This window comes from Lycorma delicatula, chromosome 1 (genome assembly GCF_047948215.1).
Source record: "Lycorma delicatula isolate Av1 chromosome 1, ASM4794821v1, whole genome shotgun sequence".
NCBI classification, from domain to species: domain Eukaryota; kingdom Metazoa; phylum Arthropoda; class Insecta; order Hemiptera; family Fulgoridae; genus Lycorma; species Lycorma delicatula.
In genome coordinates, this window is record NC_134455.1 from 111,023,313 (window position 1) to 111,037,127 (window position 13,815).

The 13,815-nt window shown below is 34.2% G+C and overlaps 1 protein-coding gene across 4 annotated transcripts in view; it reads right to left on the reverse strand.

Annotated features, from left to right (window-relative positions):
- Positions 1-13,269, reverse strand: part of LOC142321152 (cytochrome P450 4V2-like) — a 65,080-nt gene extending 51,811 nt beyond the window's left edge. The window contains exons 1-2 of one of the 4 annotated variants that reach the window (XM_075359154.1): positions 13,015-13,269; positions 5,031-5,140 (exon numbers count right to left, since the gene is read on the reverse strand). In XM_075359154.1, coding sequence (XP_075215269.1) covers positions 5,031-5,140; positions 13,015-13,183 — 279 coding nt within the window. In that variant the 5' untranslated portion in view covers positions 13,184-13,269. Of the gene's footprint in view, positions 1-4,813; positions 4,971-5,030; positions 5,141-13,014 lie in introns of those variants that run through there. The other 3 variants (XM_075359149.1, XM_075359160.1, XM_075359166.1) reach the window with 3 other exon arrangements.
- Positions 13,270-13,815: the final 546 nt, after the last annotated feature.

Genomic DNA, 13,815 nt, shown 5'->3' on the forward strand with positions numbered 1-13,815 from the left:
ACTAAGAAGGAGGGTCCATGGCATGAACAACATTAATGGCCAGTTTTATATTTTATTCATATTTTACAATTTATCTGATTGTACATTACACCAATTTTATAACCAAACAAAAGACAACTTGATTAGCAAAAAATCTGAAATTTTATTAATACTTTTGTTGAAAAAATATCAAAAGATTTTATTAGAATGAAATTAATAGAAAAATGTATATTATTATTCATTTCTTTTTCAATTCATGAATCCAAGACTTAAAAGTTGCAGAAACCTTACTCCATTAGTAAAAAAGTGTCATGAACTTTATTTTGGGTGTAAAGTCGGGGACCAAACAAGGGCCTGGGCTCCATATATCTGTTGTTTATCGTGTTCTAGGCTTCTCACTACATGGAAAAATGGCACATGCCACATGCCATTTGCTATCTGTATGTTTTGGAGAGAACCCAAAGATCACTCTTCTGACTGTTATTTCTGCTTAACAAACATTAAAGGGATTATGTCAAAATCAAAAGATACAGTGGTGTACCCTAACTTGTACCCTAACTCTGCAATGAGAGCAGTTTCACACTGCGAAGAATTCTCCACACCAAAGCCTCCAGAACATGTGACATTAGATGAAGAGAGCTCAGAGTCTGATGGAAGTAAGGAAGAAAAAGAAACAGATTCTGGTAATATAATTTTTGATCAAAGCAGTTTATCTGAGCCTTATTTATTGACTCGAGAAAAATTTAATGATCTCATATGAGATTTAAAGTTATCCAAAAAACAGTCTGAAATGCTTGCTTCCCGGCTAAAAGGATGGAATCTTCTTCAAAAGAATACAAAGATATGCACTTATTGTAATCGTCATTCTGATTTAAAGATTATTTTTCTGAAGAAAATGGCTTAGGGCTTAGTGTTATGTGATGACATTTTATCTCTTATGGATACACTTTATAATGAACATAACCCAACACAATGTCACTTGTTCATTGATTCCTCTAAAGTTAGTTTGAAAGCTGTGCTTCTGCATAATGACAATAAATTCCCATCAGTACCTGTGGCTCACTCTGCTAGTATGAAACAAACATATGAAAACTTTAAAAATATACTGGAAAAGCTTCAATATGCAGTATATGAGGGATATTTGTGATGATTACAGCTCGAATGTTCACGGGCTGTTAAGGAACTTGAGAAAATACATTCCTTTCTGGATCTCCGTACCAACTGAAAGATCTGCGAGGAATGTTCTATAGTGGCTGGTTTTCTTCGCGCCCTTGCGATGTGTAGGTCTGCAGAAGGAGTTTGATCGAGGTACTTGGTTATGATAAGATCCCGGGTGGCTAGGGTTACGGTTTAGGCATTGGATTGGTTGGGAGATAGGCGCATTGGCATCTTGTCACGGTTATAATGGGTATTGTTTGTAATTTGATTTGGGATTCCCATTGGTGGGGGTGGCTGCTCTGCCGGGGTATGGTAGCTCGTGTGACCGGGGGCATGGCTTCTCTCCGCCGATGGCGGTCCTGATCGTGACTTGGTAATGCCATGCAAGACACCATAATAGGACCAGGTGGGGGTGCAGGATTTGTCTTCAGCTCCTGTGCGGACCAGAATGAGGTTGCATTCCCCTTGTTAGGTGACTTAAACGGGTCGACTTATTTAGGTGTAGGTCTGAATTTCTATGTTGCATAAAATACAATTTTGATAGGTGTGAGTGTAGCACTGTGGTGATTTGAAGGTAATTGCACTTATTCTTGGTCTGCAGTGGTGGTTACACAAAGTACTGTTGTTTTTTGTGCGAGTGGGATAGTAGAGATAGAAAAATCACTTCATTAGGAAAGAATGGCCTAAACGTGAATCACTCATTCTTGAACAGAAAAATATGAAACATGACCCATTGTGAAATCCTAGAAATGTGTAAGTACCTCTGTTACATATCAAACTAGGCTTAATGAAGAATTTTGTGAAGGCCGTGGACAATACTCCTGGTTTCATGTACTTAAAACAGAAGTTTCCTAAAATTAGTGATGCAAAAATTAAAGGAGTATTTGTGGGTCCACAAATATAATCACTAATGCATGATGAAAAGTGTGAGGAACTATTAAATCCACTGGAAAAAGCTGCTTGGCATTCAAATCATTCAAAAATGTTGTTACTCAGAGTTTTTTGGAAATCGAAAGGCAGAAAATTACCGTGATATTGTCAACGATCTTATAATATCTTATAAAAATTTTGGGTTGTAATATGTCCTTAAAAGTACAGTTCCTGCACTCGCACCTAGATTACTTCCTGGAAAATTTTGGTGCAGAGAGCAATGAGCACGGGGAACACTTTCATCAGGAGATTTCAGCTATAGAAAAGAGTTACCATGGCAAATGGAATCCTAATATGCTGGGCGATTATTGTTGGACCATCAAGAGGATGCTCTACAGCCGAAATATAGCAGAAAATCGTCATTTCTTACTTTCTAGGTGAGTCAGATATTTGAATATTATGTAGTTAAGAATGCAGAAAGTATTAAAATGTTTGAAATTATACATGCCTGTCCTTGTGACATGCATGAAACCTTGCGTGATGGGGGAAAAACCGATATCATATTTGAATTCAGAAGAAAAGTTCTATCAGATTCACACATTTTTTCTTCCTCAGACAAAAAAAATTATTCTTTGTTCCGCAGTGTAATTTATGAAAGTTGTTTTAAAAAGAAATTAACCAATTTTAATGTTTTTGTTAGCTTTTTATAAAGAGAAATCCTTTATCAAAATTTTTATTCTTATAATTTGGTTTTAATAATAAAATACTACATGAATGAATGAATGAAATACTACATGAATTTTGATTTTTATGCACAAGTTTTTCTTTATTAACTATTAGATTATGTGAGTATGTTTCACTTTTATAATTACAACCATCAACAATTACAACCGTTCATTTCTTTCTGATATATGCAATATTACAGAATTATGTCATAACCTTGGTTACAAAGAAGGGACATTACAATTCTAAAATGAACATAGCTCAAGCTAAGATGAGGAAATTTCTCATATATTGTTTATCTATCAACAATTTTACAATAACTAAAATTATAAAAATGTTTAATTTGTTGACTTTAGAAAAAAGAGTTGGTTCTTAGTTTTTTTTTTTGTCTTCAGTCATTTGACTGGTTTTATGCAGCTCTCCAAGATTCCCTATCTAGTGCTAGTCGTTTCTGGTGACCCCTTCCTTAGTAGTCCCCACCCGGAGATCCGAACGGGGGACTATTTTACCTCTGGAATATTTTACCAAGGAAGGCGCCTCCATTATTGTTATGTGAAAATGCAGAGAGCCACATTTTCTTGGAAAAAAAAACAGCTGTAGTTTTCCATTGCTTTCAGCTGCACAGTACTCAGAGGACTGAGCGATGTTGATATGGCCGTTTAAGTCATTGTGACTCACGCCCCTAACAACTACTGAAAGAGCTACTGCCCTCTTTCAGGAATCATTCCTTAGTCTGGCTCTCAACAGATATCTCTCCGATATGGTTGGACCTTCGGTCCAGCTACTCTGTATCCCTGAGCACTCAAGCCCCCTCACCAAACATAAATGGAATGTCCTTTAAACAGATTAATTTATGATTCTGTAGAAGATTTGAAGATAATTATTATTTGCTTGCTGTCATCAGTACTGCTAACTCGTAGTATAGTTTATTGTAGCCATACTAAAATTCAAACTATTTTGTCCTCAAACTTAAGGAAACTTTTCTCTAAATATAAAAAGGAGATTTAATTTTCTGTGTAATGTAAAGTCACAAAGACCATGGAGATTGGTGCCAATCTCTGTGGTGGAGTGACAGCATCTCTGGCTTTCATCTGGAAGGTTCTTGGTTTAATACCATCCAAGCTTGGCATATTTCATATGTTATAAAATTTATCAATCATAAAGTAACTGTAGTTGCGTGTAACTCTGTTGTTACTTTGAAAATGATAAACAAATAAATACATGTTTATAACCTTAAGGTAAAAAATACATATTCCAGCATTCCACAGAGGCTTAGCCATTCTTACTAGTACAATAATACAATATTGTAATATTCTTTACATTCATTCATTCTTTACAATATTATTTCTCTACATTCGTTTACAAATTTTTTTAAGTTGAAAGCCCTCACATTCTCATTCATGACTTATTTATTCACATATTCTCATACATATGGTTTTTTTAGTTCTAGCTGTATTAAAAAAAAAATAAAAAATAAAACTGACAAATTTTGAGTAAATTAACTTTTTTCTTTAAAAAATAATTTGACTTAAAAGCTTACTAAAATGAAAATTATATAATTTATCATTTCTTCTACTAATTTTAACATTTTTAAATATGTATCATACTAAATCATTGATTGTAAGCTTGCTTTTAATTTTGTTCCAGTTACAAAAAGTTCATTTTAAAGAAGATTGAACACTATTATATTTTACTTTTGCAGATGTTCACATAGTAAATTTTATTAAAAACATTATGATTTATTAAAATATGTTTAATTCAAATTTTCATATGTGTTTGAAAATAATAATAATAAGCCATGGTTTTACCATTTATTTAATTTTTTTTTATTCAAGCTTCTTTTTCCTGGGTGTTTCAGAAATTCCAAACTATCAGATTGTAAAAATGCAGTTTATCTTCTCTCAAAGGATACTACATGAATTTTGATTTTTATGTACAAGTTTTTCTTTAATAACTATTAGATTATGCGAGTATGTTTCACTTTTATAATTACAACCATCAAGTTGTTGCTAACATTTTCACATTTTCTAACACAAAATTAATTAAAAAAATAAAAATTTATATCTTACTATATATTACTTACATGTATGTCGCCTTTCAATAGTATTTTGCATCAAACTATATAAAATAACTATCTGCTTTTACTTTCTGTTCTACTGAGCAACCGCTTCTAATTACAATAATTTATACCACAAAATCAAATCAGTTTTATTTTTTCAAATTTTTTTTTGTTGATAATAAGTAATAACAATTAAGGTAGAAATGCATATTATTTTATATTATTATTTTAATTGGCTTACTTCAATGTCTTCAGGATCATTTAAAACTATGCTTGGATTATTCGCATACCATAATTTAAAAGGTGAATTATTATATTCTTTACAAAGACTTTGAAAAAACAACAATATATCTGAAAAAAGAAACATATTAAACAAATGAAAAGAATGTAACAGATAAACTGGATTAAAAAAAAAATTATTTAGGTTACAAGACAAAAGAATAACAATAGCGAAACAGAAATAGTCCTATGATTAGGCTTACCATACGTCCGGGATTAGTCCGGACAGTCCTGGTTTGTTAGTGCTGACCAGGGTTTGAGAATTTTATGACTGGCAAGAATTTTTTATAATTTTAAACCTGTATGTTCGACATCGCGTTTTATACATTCTCTTAAGGCTGTGCATCTCTCAGCCGACCTTGGAGCAAGCACTGATGTCGATTTTGATAGAGGCGGGGCTACCAGTCTCTCGCTACAACATTTTACTTAGTCATTTGGCAACACAACAGGGGCAAAGTGTTTATGTTGTTTTCGTGGGTGAAGTAACTCGTCTACACGTTTTTGATCATTTTATCTCTATTGTTTTTTGTCTCATCGTTTAGCAATGGGCCAAAGAAAATGTGTGTTAAATTTTAACCTGCGACAGGAATACAGATTTTTGAAATTGTGTAATGACAGTAACAATGCAACTATGTACTGGCGAATTTTCTGTTGCGCATAAAGGAAAGGGTGATATTGAAGACCACGTGAAATTAACTTAACATAGGAGTGCTATTAATGCTTCAGCAAACTTAAGAGATTTTTTTAAAGCTAAAGATGGGAATAACAATAACAGTGATCTGGAGTGTGCTGGTAAAGAAGGTACATTTCATACCCCACTGCTAAACACGAACTCAGTTTTAAAACATCAGACTGCACATCTAAACTGGTTAAAAAGTTATATGACCCAAAATTTTTATCTGCTAGAACCAAAACCGAGGCAATTATTGTTAACGCTATTTTGCCATTTATATTTGATAACGTGTTGTATTACAAACAGCTCAAACAGAAGTGAAGTAAAACTTGCTCCGATTGTTGTAAGATGTTTCATTCTGGAGGAGGGAATTCAGGTTAAACTTTTAAATTTCGATTAAGTTTCTGATGAAACTACTCAAATTTTGACTCAGTATCTTTTAGTATGTGAAAAAATACAAACTTGAAGAAAAGTTGGTTTGTTATACTGCTGATAACACTAACAGTAATTTTGGTGGTGTGAAGAGAAAGAAAAGTGAATGAAAATATGTTCAGAAACGTTAAAAGTGATTTAGATAGACCTATTTCAGGAATTGGTTGTTCAACCCAGTTGTTCACAATTCAGTACAACCCAGTGAGATTGAATCTCTACCCCTTGATATAGTAGTTATTGTTATAAAAATTTATAAATATTTTCACATATATACAGTAAGAGTAACGAACATTAAAAGAGTTCTGTGAATTTGTGGAAACAGATTACAAAAATGTGTTAGCTCATAACAGCACAAGGCTCCTTAGTTTGTTACCTGCAATAGAAAGAATTGATCCATTTTAATGCCTTAAAATCATAGTTTTTATTTTGTGACAAATGGCCAAATTATTATTCGGTTTTTTTTTAAATCTAGAAAGTGAACAGTTTTTGAAATTTTGAAATGGGACTCTACAGTTATTTAATAATGTAGTTCTGAAATTGGAAGCTAATTCTATCACAGCAACAGAAGCATTTCAGTCATATTATGAATTAAATTGTCAACTTCAGGAAAGAAAAACCGACAAATTTATACCATCTTTTGCTAAAGAATTGCTATACACTCTAAAAGAAAATAATGATGTTTTGGAACAAAAATTCTTCTCAAGTGTAGACAATTTTTATACGAGCTAGTATCCAATGCTTAGAGTTGTGAAGAACCAGTTTTGAAAAGTTATTAAGTTTCAGTGGATAAATTTACGAACTGAAATTCCCTGGTCTGATTTACAAGAGAATGCACAAGTTGTTAATGAAATTATAAAAGATTCTGTAAATATTGATGACCTATTAATGATCTATTGATGGTAATAAGGTATTGACGCGCACATATGAACCACTAATCATGTGCTTCCAAGAAACGCATCTCTTACAGCGGGATGCAGAAACGCTCAGAGGCTATTTCTGTGAGAGGTACGACTGTTTAATAGACAGTAGAGTGGTGGAGTTACTATTTTTATTTGGAATGACTTGTCGGCTACGAGGATACCACTAGCTATTCTTATTCCTGCTGTTGCTGTGAAGGTCTCCTCTATTCCCTTCAAATTGCACATCTGCAATTTATATCTCTCGCCGAACTCGGAGTTCAATGCTCTAGAAATGTCAAGTCTCTTCGCGCAAATTCCATCGTCATCATTAATAGTAGGAGACTTTAATGCCCACCATATTTCCTGGGGCTCGACTTTCTGCTCCTCTCGAGGAAATTTGACAAAACACGGTGAGACAAGACTTGGACCTTTATCTACTGAATGATGAGTCACGTTCATGTCCTTATCATCTGGTACATTATTCAACATCGACCTTTCCGTGTGCTCGCTGATTTTATTCCTTCATCTTAATTGGTCTGTTTGCGATGTCATTGATCACAGGCCAATTATTATTGCTTTTAATGTCGACCGCGAGGTGATGCGAAGGCCATGAAAATGGATTGTTGAAAAGGCGGATTGGAACGGTTACCATGAAGCCTTTCCATTACAGTACGACGGTGGCACGGGCGTCCTTAATCAGTTTTCCTCTTTTACGTTCATGATGCTTGAGGCTGCTAAAAGGTATATCACACAAACATCGGGAAACCCTAGACGTCCTTCCGTTCCTCGGTGGACTGATGATTGCAAAAACCGCTATTATCAGACGACGGCAGGCGCTTCGTAAATTTTACCGCAGACCCACAAATGAGAATACGAATGAGAATTTAGATTTGTACCGTAAAGCTAGAGCGGTATGTCGTCGGGTATTCTTGGACGCTAGGAGGAAGTCATGGAGGAAATACGTCGACAACATCTCACGCACTACTGCCACGTCTACTGTGTGGAAATGATCCGTGCAATTTGCGGATCACCATCACAATTTACTCTCGGTCTTCTTCATGAAGGAGAACTCACATTATCTTCTGCAGTGGCTAATACCTTAGCAAATTCTTTCCGATCAGTGTCTCTCACTTCATCATATAGTAACGAATTTCAGAGGTACAAGATACATATGGAAGTATTATCGTTCAACATTGGTGATTCGGTCACTGAATTAAATACTCCATTCTCATTCACTGAGTTGTCACACGCACTTAAAACCTCACGTGACACTTCCCCTGGACTTGACAACATTCGTCTCTGTATGCTGTCACACCTTCCTCATTCGGCGTTACAACGCCTATTGAGCATTTACAATGGTTTGTTCTCTGCCCGTCTGGTCTGAAACCGGTGTCGTACTAGTACTTAAACCTGGTAAGGACAAAGCAAGCCCCTCAAGATACCGCCCTATCTCTTTGATTAGCGTCTTATGCGAAGTAACGGAGAGAATGGTGAACCGTAGACTTGCATGGTACTTGGAGAGACATGACCTTTTGTCTCCAGAACAGTCTGATTTCCGACAAGGACGATCCTCCACTGAGCATTTAGTGTGATTGGAGACGACTATTCAACACGCTTTCCTACTACGCCAGCGCCTCGTCGCTATCTTCTTTGATATCAGCAAAGCGTTTGGCACGGTATTCTACGCGCCCTCAGATAATGGGGCGTTCAGGGGAATATGCAGGCTTTACTTAAGTGTTTCTTAAATGACAGAAGTTTCCGTGTTCGTGTTGGAGATTCTCTCTCGGGTAGCGTCGTCTTGGAGAATGGAGTACCTCAAGGAAGTGGTATTAAGTGCCACCTTATTTTCTGTAGCCATCAACAGTATTACTAATACTGTGCAGACATTACTAATAGATGTGCAGACATCTATTTCATGTTTTTTTTGTTGATAATTTTACTATGTATGTTGCATCTCGTTCAACAGCCACGGCAGAGATACAGAATGCTGTATCTCACCTTGCAGCTTGGTCCAAGGTTACCCGCTTCAACTTTCACCTGAGAAAATCAGATGTGTAATTTTTTCTCCCCTGCGGGACCCCTTTATTCCGCAAGTCTTTCTTGGTGGAAAGCTAATTGCTATCTCTCCTTCTATCAGATTTTTAGGTTTATTTTTTGATAGCCGCCTCACGTGTCAAACACATCAAAGAATTGAAAACGAGGTGTTCCAAACTTTTAGATATGCTGCGGGTCCTTAGCAATACCAATTGGGGTGCCGATCGGTCGTTTATGTTGCGTTTTTACTATTCCTTGGTTCGTTCCCGTTTGGATTATATTTGTGTCGCCTACTCTTCAGCGCGTAATACCGTGCTTAAGATGCTAGATGCTATACATCATGCTTTCCTTCGGCTTGCTACCGGTGCCTTTAGATCAAGCCCTGTCGTTAACATCCTTGTTGACTGCGGTGAGCCGTCACTTTGGGATAGACGGAACCAGGTATTAGCATCATATTATACCCGCCTTAAGGGACAGCCAAATCATCCGGCTTTTAACACAGTTCTTGGAAATACTTACATTCGCATGTATGGACCGTCCACGTTCTATTGCACCTCTAGGTATTCGTACCCGACGTTTACTGCATCTTATGAATGTTGTCGCACCTTCTATTTTTCCTAATTATCCGTATTCATATCTTCCGTGGACAATCATCCATATAAATTTTATGTTTGACCTCACGAAATGCAATAAAGAATCAACATCACCTATTTTCTTTCAGCAAATGTTTCACCATATTCTCTCCATGGCGAACCCGGACGCATGGTATACAGAGATGGGTCGAAACAGAACGATACCGTTGGCTGCGTGTTTATTGTTAATGACCGAACCTATATGTTTGGTCTACCTGGTATTACGAGTGTCTTTACTGCTGAACTCTACGCTATAAATAAAGCTTTGAATATCACTAATCTTAAGAACCGTCGTATCCTTATTTGTAGTGACTCCTGTAGTGCTCTCCAAGCCTTAGAAAATCTTTATTCCAGGCATCCTATCATCACCGACATCTACAATGCAAAAGCCGTGTTGAACAATCGCATCGCACAAGTGAGTTTCTGCTGGATCCCTAGCCACGTGGTGATTCCGGGTAATGAACGTGCAGATTATGCTGCTAAAGACGCATGTAGTCAACCATCCTTCACTTCCCGTGTTACTGCATCAAACTTTATTAACTATGTGAAACTCACTCTTCGCGCAAAGTGACAACATAGCTGGCCGGCTACTGTAGATACCAAACTCTATCACATTAAAGGTTCTGTGTTGCCATGGGACTCCTCATACAGGAAAATCTGTCGTAAGGAAGTAGCCCTCTGCCGATTGCGGATAGGACATATGACAGCTATTCACGGGTATCTGATGTCAGCAACAAAAGCATCAGTATGCATGCGATGCAACTGCTGCTTGACTATGATTGTTTGGAGTCTGGACATCTTAGCTACTCAATGCTACAAGATAAGATGCTTTAAATGCACTTTTATCAGTACACTTGATTTACAGATAGAAGCTTGTTGATTTTCAAAGTATGTAATTTTCTTTCGAAAAACTCCAAGGATTTGTTTTTATGATCTGGATGTTTAGTTTCCAAGTGTCAAATTAATTTTGATGGCTTCATGCTTTTTCAGTTTTTATTTTCCATTTTATGTAATGTGTTGTCTATTTGTGTAAATGTGACTGATTTATTAAACATAGCTTGGCATTGTCTTTAAACATCCTCAATTTTTAATTGTTATAAAGCTACCAGGTGTAGGAGATTGATTATTGAAATAGATGGTAATCATTACTCATTTTAAAAAACTTCAAAAAAAGGAGAAAGTTTTCAGTACAACTTATATATGTTAAAAAAGACTGTGTGATAAAGATGTTTTCTTCAAAAATGGACCAATTTAGATGATTTTTTTTATTTTAAAAAGGAATCCCCCTGATTGTTCAACTGCAATTTCTTCCAGATAATATTAGTAGATAATTTTTTACATAAAAAATTACATTGTGTATCTAGATGATTAAAGATATTTTTCACATTAAAAAAATTTATCCTCGCTAAGTAAATGTTATAATGTAACTGTTTATGTAGCTGCTGTCATCTGATATTCAAAGGGTTTTCACATGACAATTCAAGAAAATTAGTTGTAAGTCTTAATGTAAAATAATAGTACATATTCCAACATTCCAAGTAGCCGTAGGTTGTGTCTGGTGTAGTATTTTTACATTAACCCACCGGGTTGGTCTAGTGGTTAACTTCCCAAATCAGCTGATTTGGAAGTCGAGAGTTACAGCATTCAAGTCCTAGTAAAGCCAGTTATTTTTACACGGATTTGAATACTAGATTGTGGATACCGGTGTTCTTTGGTGGTTGGGTTTCAATTAACCACACATCTCAGGAATGGTCGAACTGAGAATGTACAAGACTACACTTCATTTACACTCATATTTATCATCCTCTGAAGAATTATCTAAACGGTAGTTACCAGAGGCTAAACAGGAAAAATAAAGAAAGAAAGTCTTTTTACATTGCTTCTCTACATTCCTTTTCTTAATTTTATCAATAATCAGGTTTCATTCTTTTCACCTTCCAAATAACTTTTTTCATATGGGCAGCATTTTAAAATTAAAATAAAAGTAAAGAAATTAAAAATAAAATACATTAAAAAAACATTTTTAAATAAACTAAAAAATAATATTCATTGGTTGCTCTTTAAATTTTGACTTTTTGAAATATATTTCTAATTAAGCATTAAAAGGTAGTTATTTTTAATTGTAATCTTCATTACATTTAAAAAAATAAAATCTAATGAAGAATTGAATCTTTTTGGCATTACTTACCTTACTCTCTTCAGGAAAATTTCAGAGCAGATCCTTCAGTTTTTTGTGGGCGGAGCACAACTTCTCATTCCTGATGTGAACAGACTTGTGTAACATATATGAATAAATATTTTTGTTTTATTCATTTTCTTTATTGAAAAATAAATAAAACTAGTTTCTATTAAACCTTAAGGATTTCTGAATAAAGAAACATTTATTTGAAATCTCGCAAGAAATTATCTCAATGTAAGATTTGTTTATGAATGAATGAACAATTTATAAGTTGCAGTAATTTGAAATGAGATACCAGTCACTTACTAAAATAGAATAGCCATTCCTAAGAATAATTACATTCCACGGCTTATTAGGGAAAGTGAGGAGTAAAATGGTTTCCAAGCTTTTTTCATGAGCTTTCTCTTTTGAGCAAATTTTGTCACAGCTGTTAAAAGAATAAGATGGATGGTGCAAAGCAACAAAATAATACACCTCTTGGTTGTGAGAACAATGCATTATATAGACTCTTTCTACTCTAAAAATGAAATAAGCTATGTAAGAAAACTAATCAACAAAACTGAACTGGGATAATTTTTACGTGAAGAAAGTCAGAAAATGGAACTGTCAGAAGAAAAAAATCTGTTACATATTTTTTTAAATGTGTTTATATATTTTCTTTTTGTAAGAAAATATTTTAATTATAACTATGCTACTACTGAAGAAGTAGTTAATTGTTTATTGTATGTTATGCTTTAAATGTTTATTTATTTGACATTTTAATAAACCCGGATTCTGATGTAATTCAGATAAGTGGGGTGACATTTATTTTAGTTTGTGCTCATATTTTGGTCTGACATACTTGTGCTTGTCATTGAGGTTAAATTAACAGAATTTCTCGGTGTATAAATTCTGAGTTTTAACAAGGCCAGTTGCCAGTTTCTAATTAAGCTGCTTTTTGAAAGACTACATAACATCAATTTAAAAAATAAAAGATAATTTTTTTACAATAATCCAACTTTTCTGATTACAAATTACTTAAAGTCTATTTAGAAATATTAAAATAAATTTAACTTTTTTATATTTAGGCTAAGAGTTAAATGAAATAATATATTTACCTTCTTTTTTAATTTTGCTTAATGTTACAATATGTCCCAGTAATGGTAATTCTGGAGGCCCTGGAAATTGGTTTAGTAATTTTATTGTTCTACGAGATGGCCATGCATGAACTGCGATAATAAAATACACAATAATAAGCAATGTGATAATTAAAACTTCCAGTATCATATATGATTTGCTAATGATAATATGATTTGCTAATAGTAACTGTGAAAATAATTTGACTTTAAAAACCAACCAACCAGTATTATATACTATTGTTTATAATGATAGATTATTATACACATTAGTTATAATAAAGTGTTTATATTCTTATCTGTATTACAGTACAGTGTTAGAGTGCAGAGTGCAAGTACTGATTATGATAGGAAGGGGTTATTAAAGCTGATAACAATTAATTCTCTTATGATTAAACAAGTTTTGTTTTATAAACATTAAATTTAAGTACATTCATGTGATTTCATTATCTAAAAACAGATCTGCATGTCAAATTATTTTTTTCGCAAAAAAATGGCTTTCATACTATCAATCCCTTTTCATATATTTGATTCTTTCTTCCCTAGAGTATTCTATGAGTTTTGTGGAGATTTCGTTTAGCTTTTGCAAAGGATGTGAGGTTTTATTATGTGGGATATAGTTACTATATCATTGTCATATATATATATATATATTGTTTAGTAGGTTTGACTTGGTCATATCTAGCTCTTTACTGTCTTGTTGCTTTTATTTCCTGCCTGGTAGCAGTATGAAAAAGCTCAGTCCCAGACGTTTATATAAATATTATATATATATGTATCTTT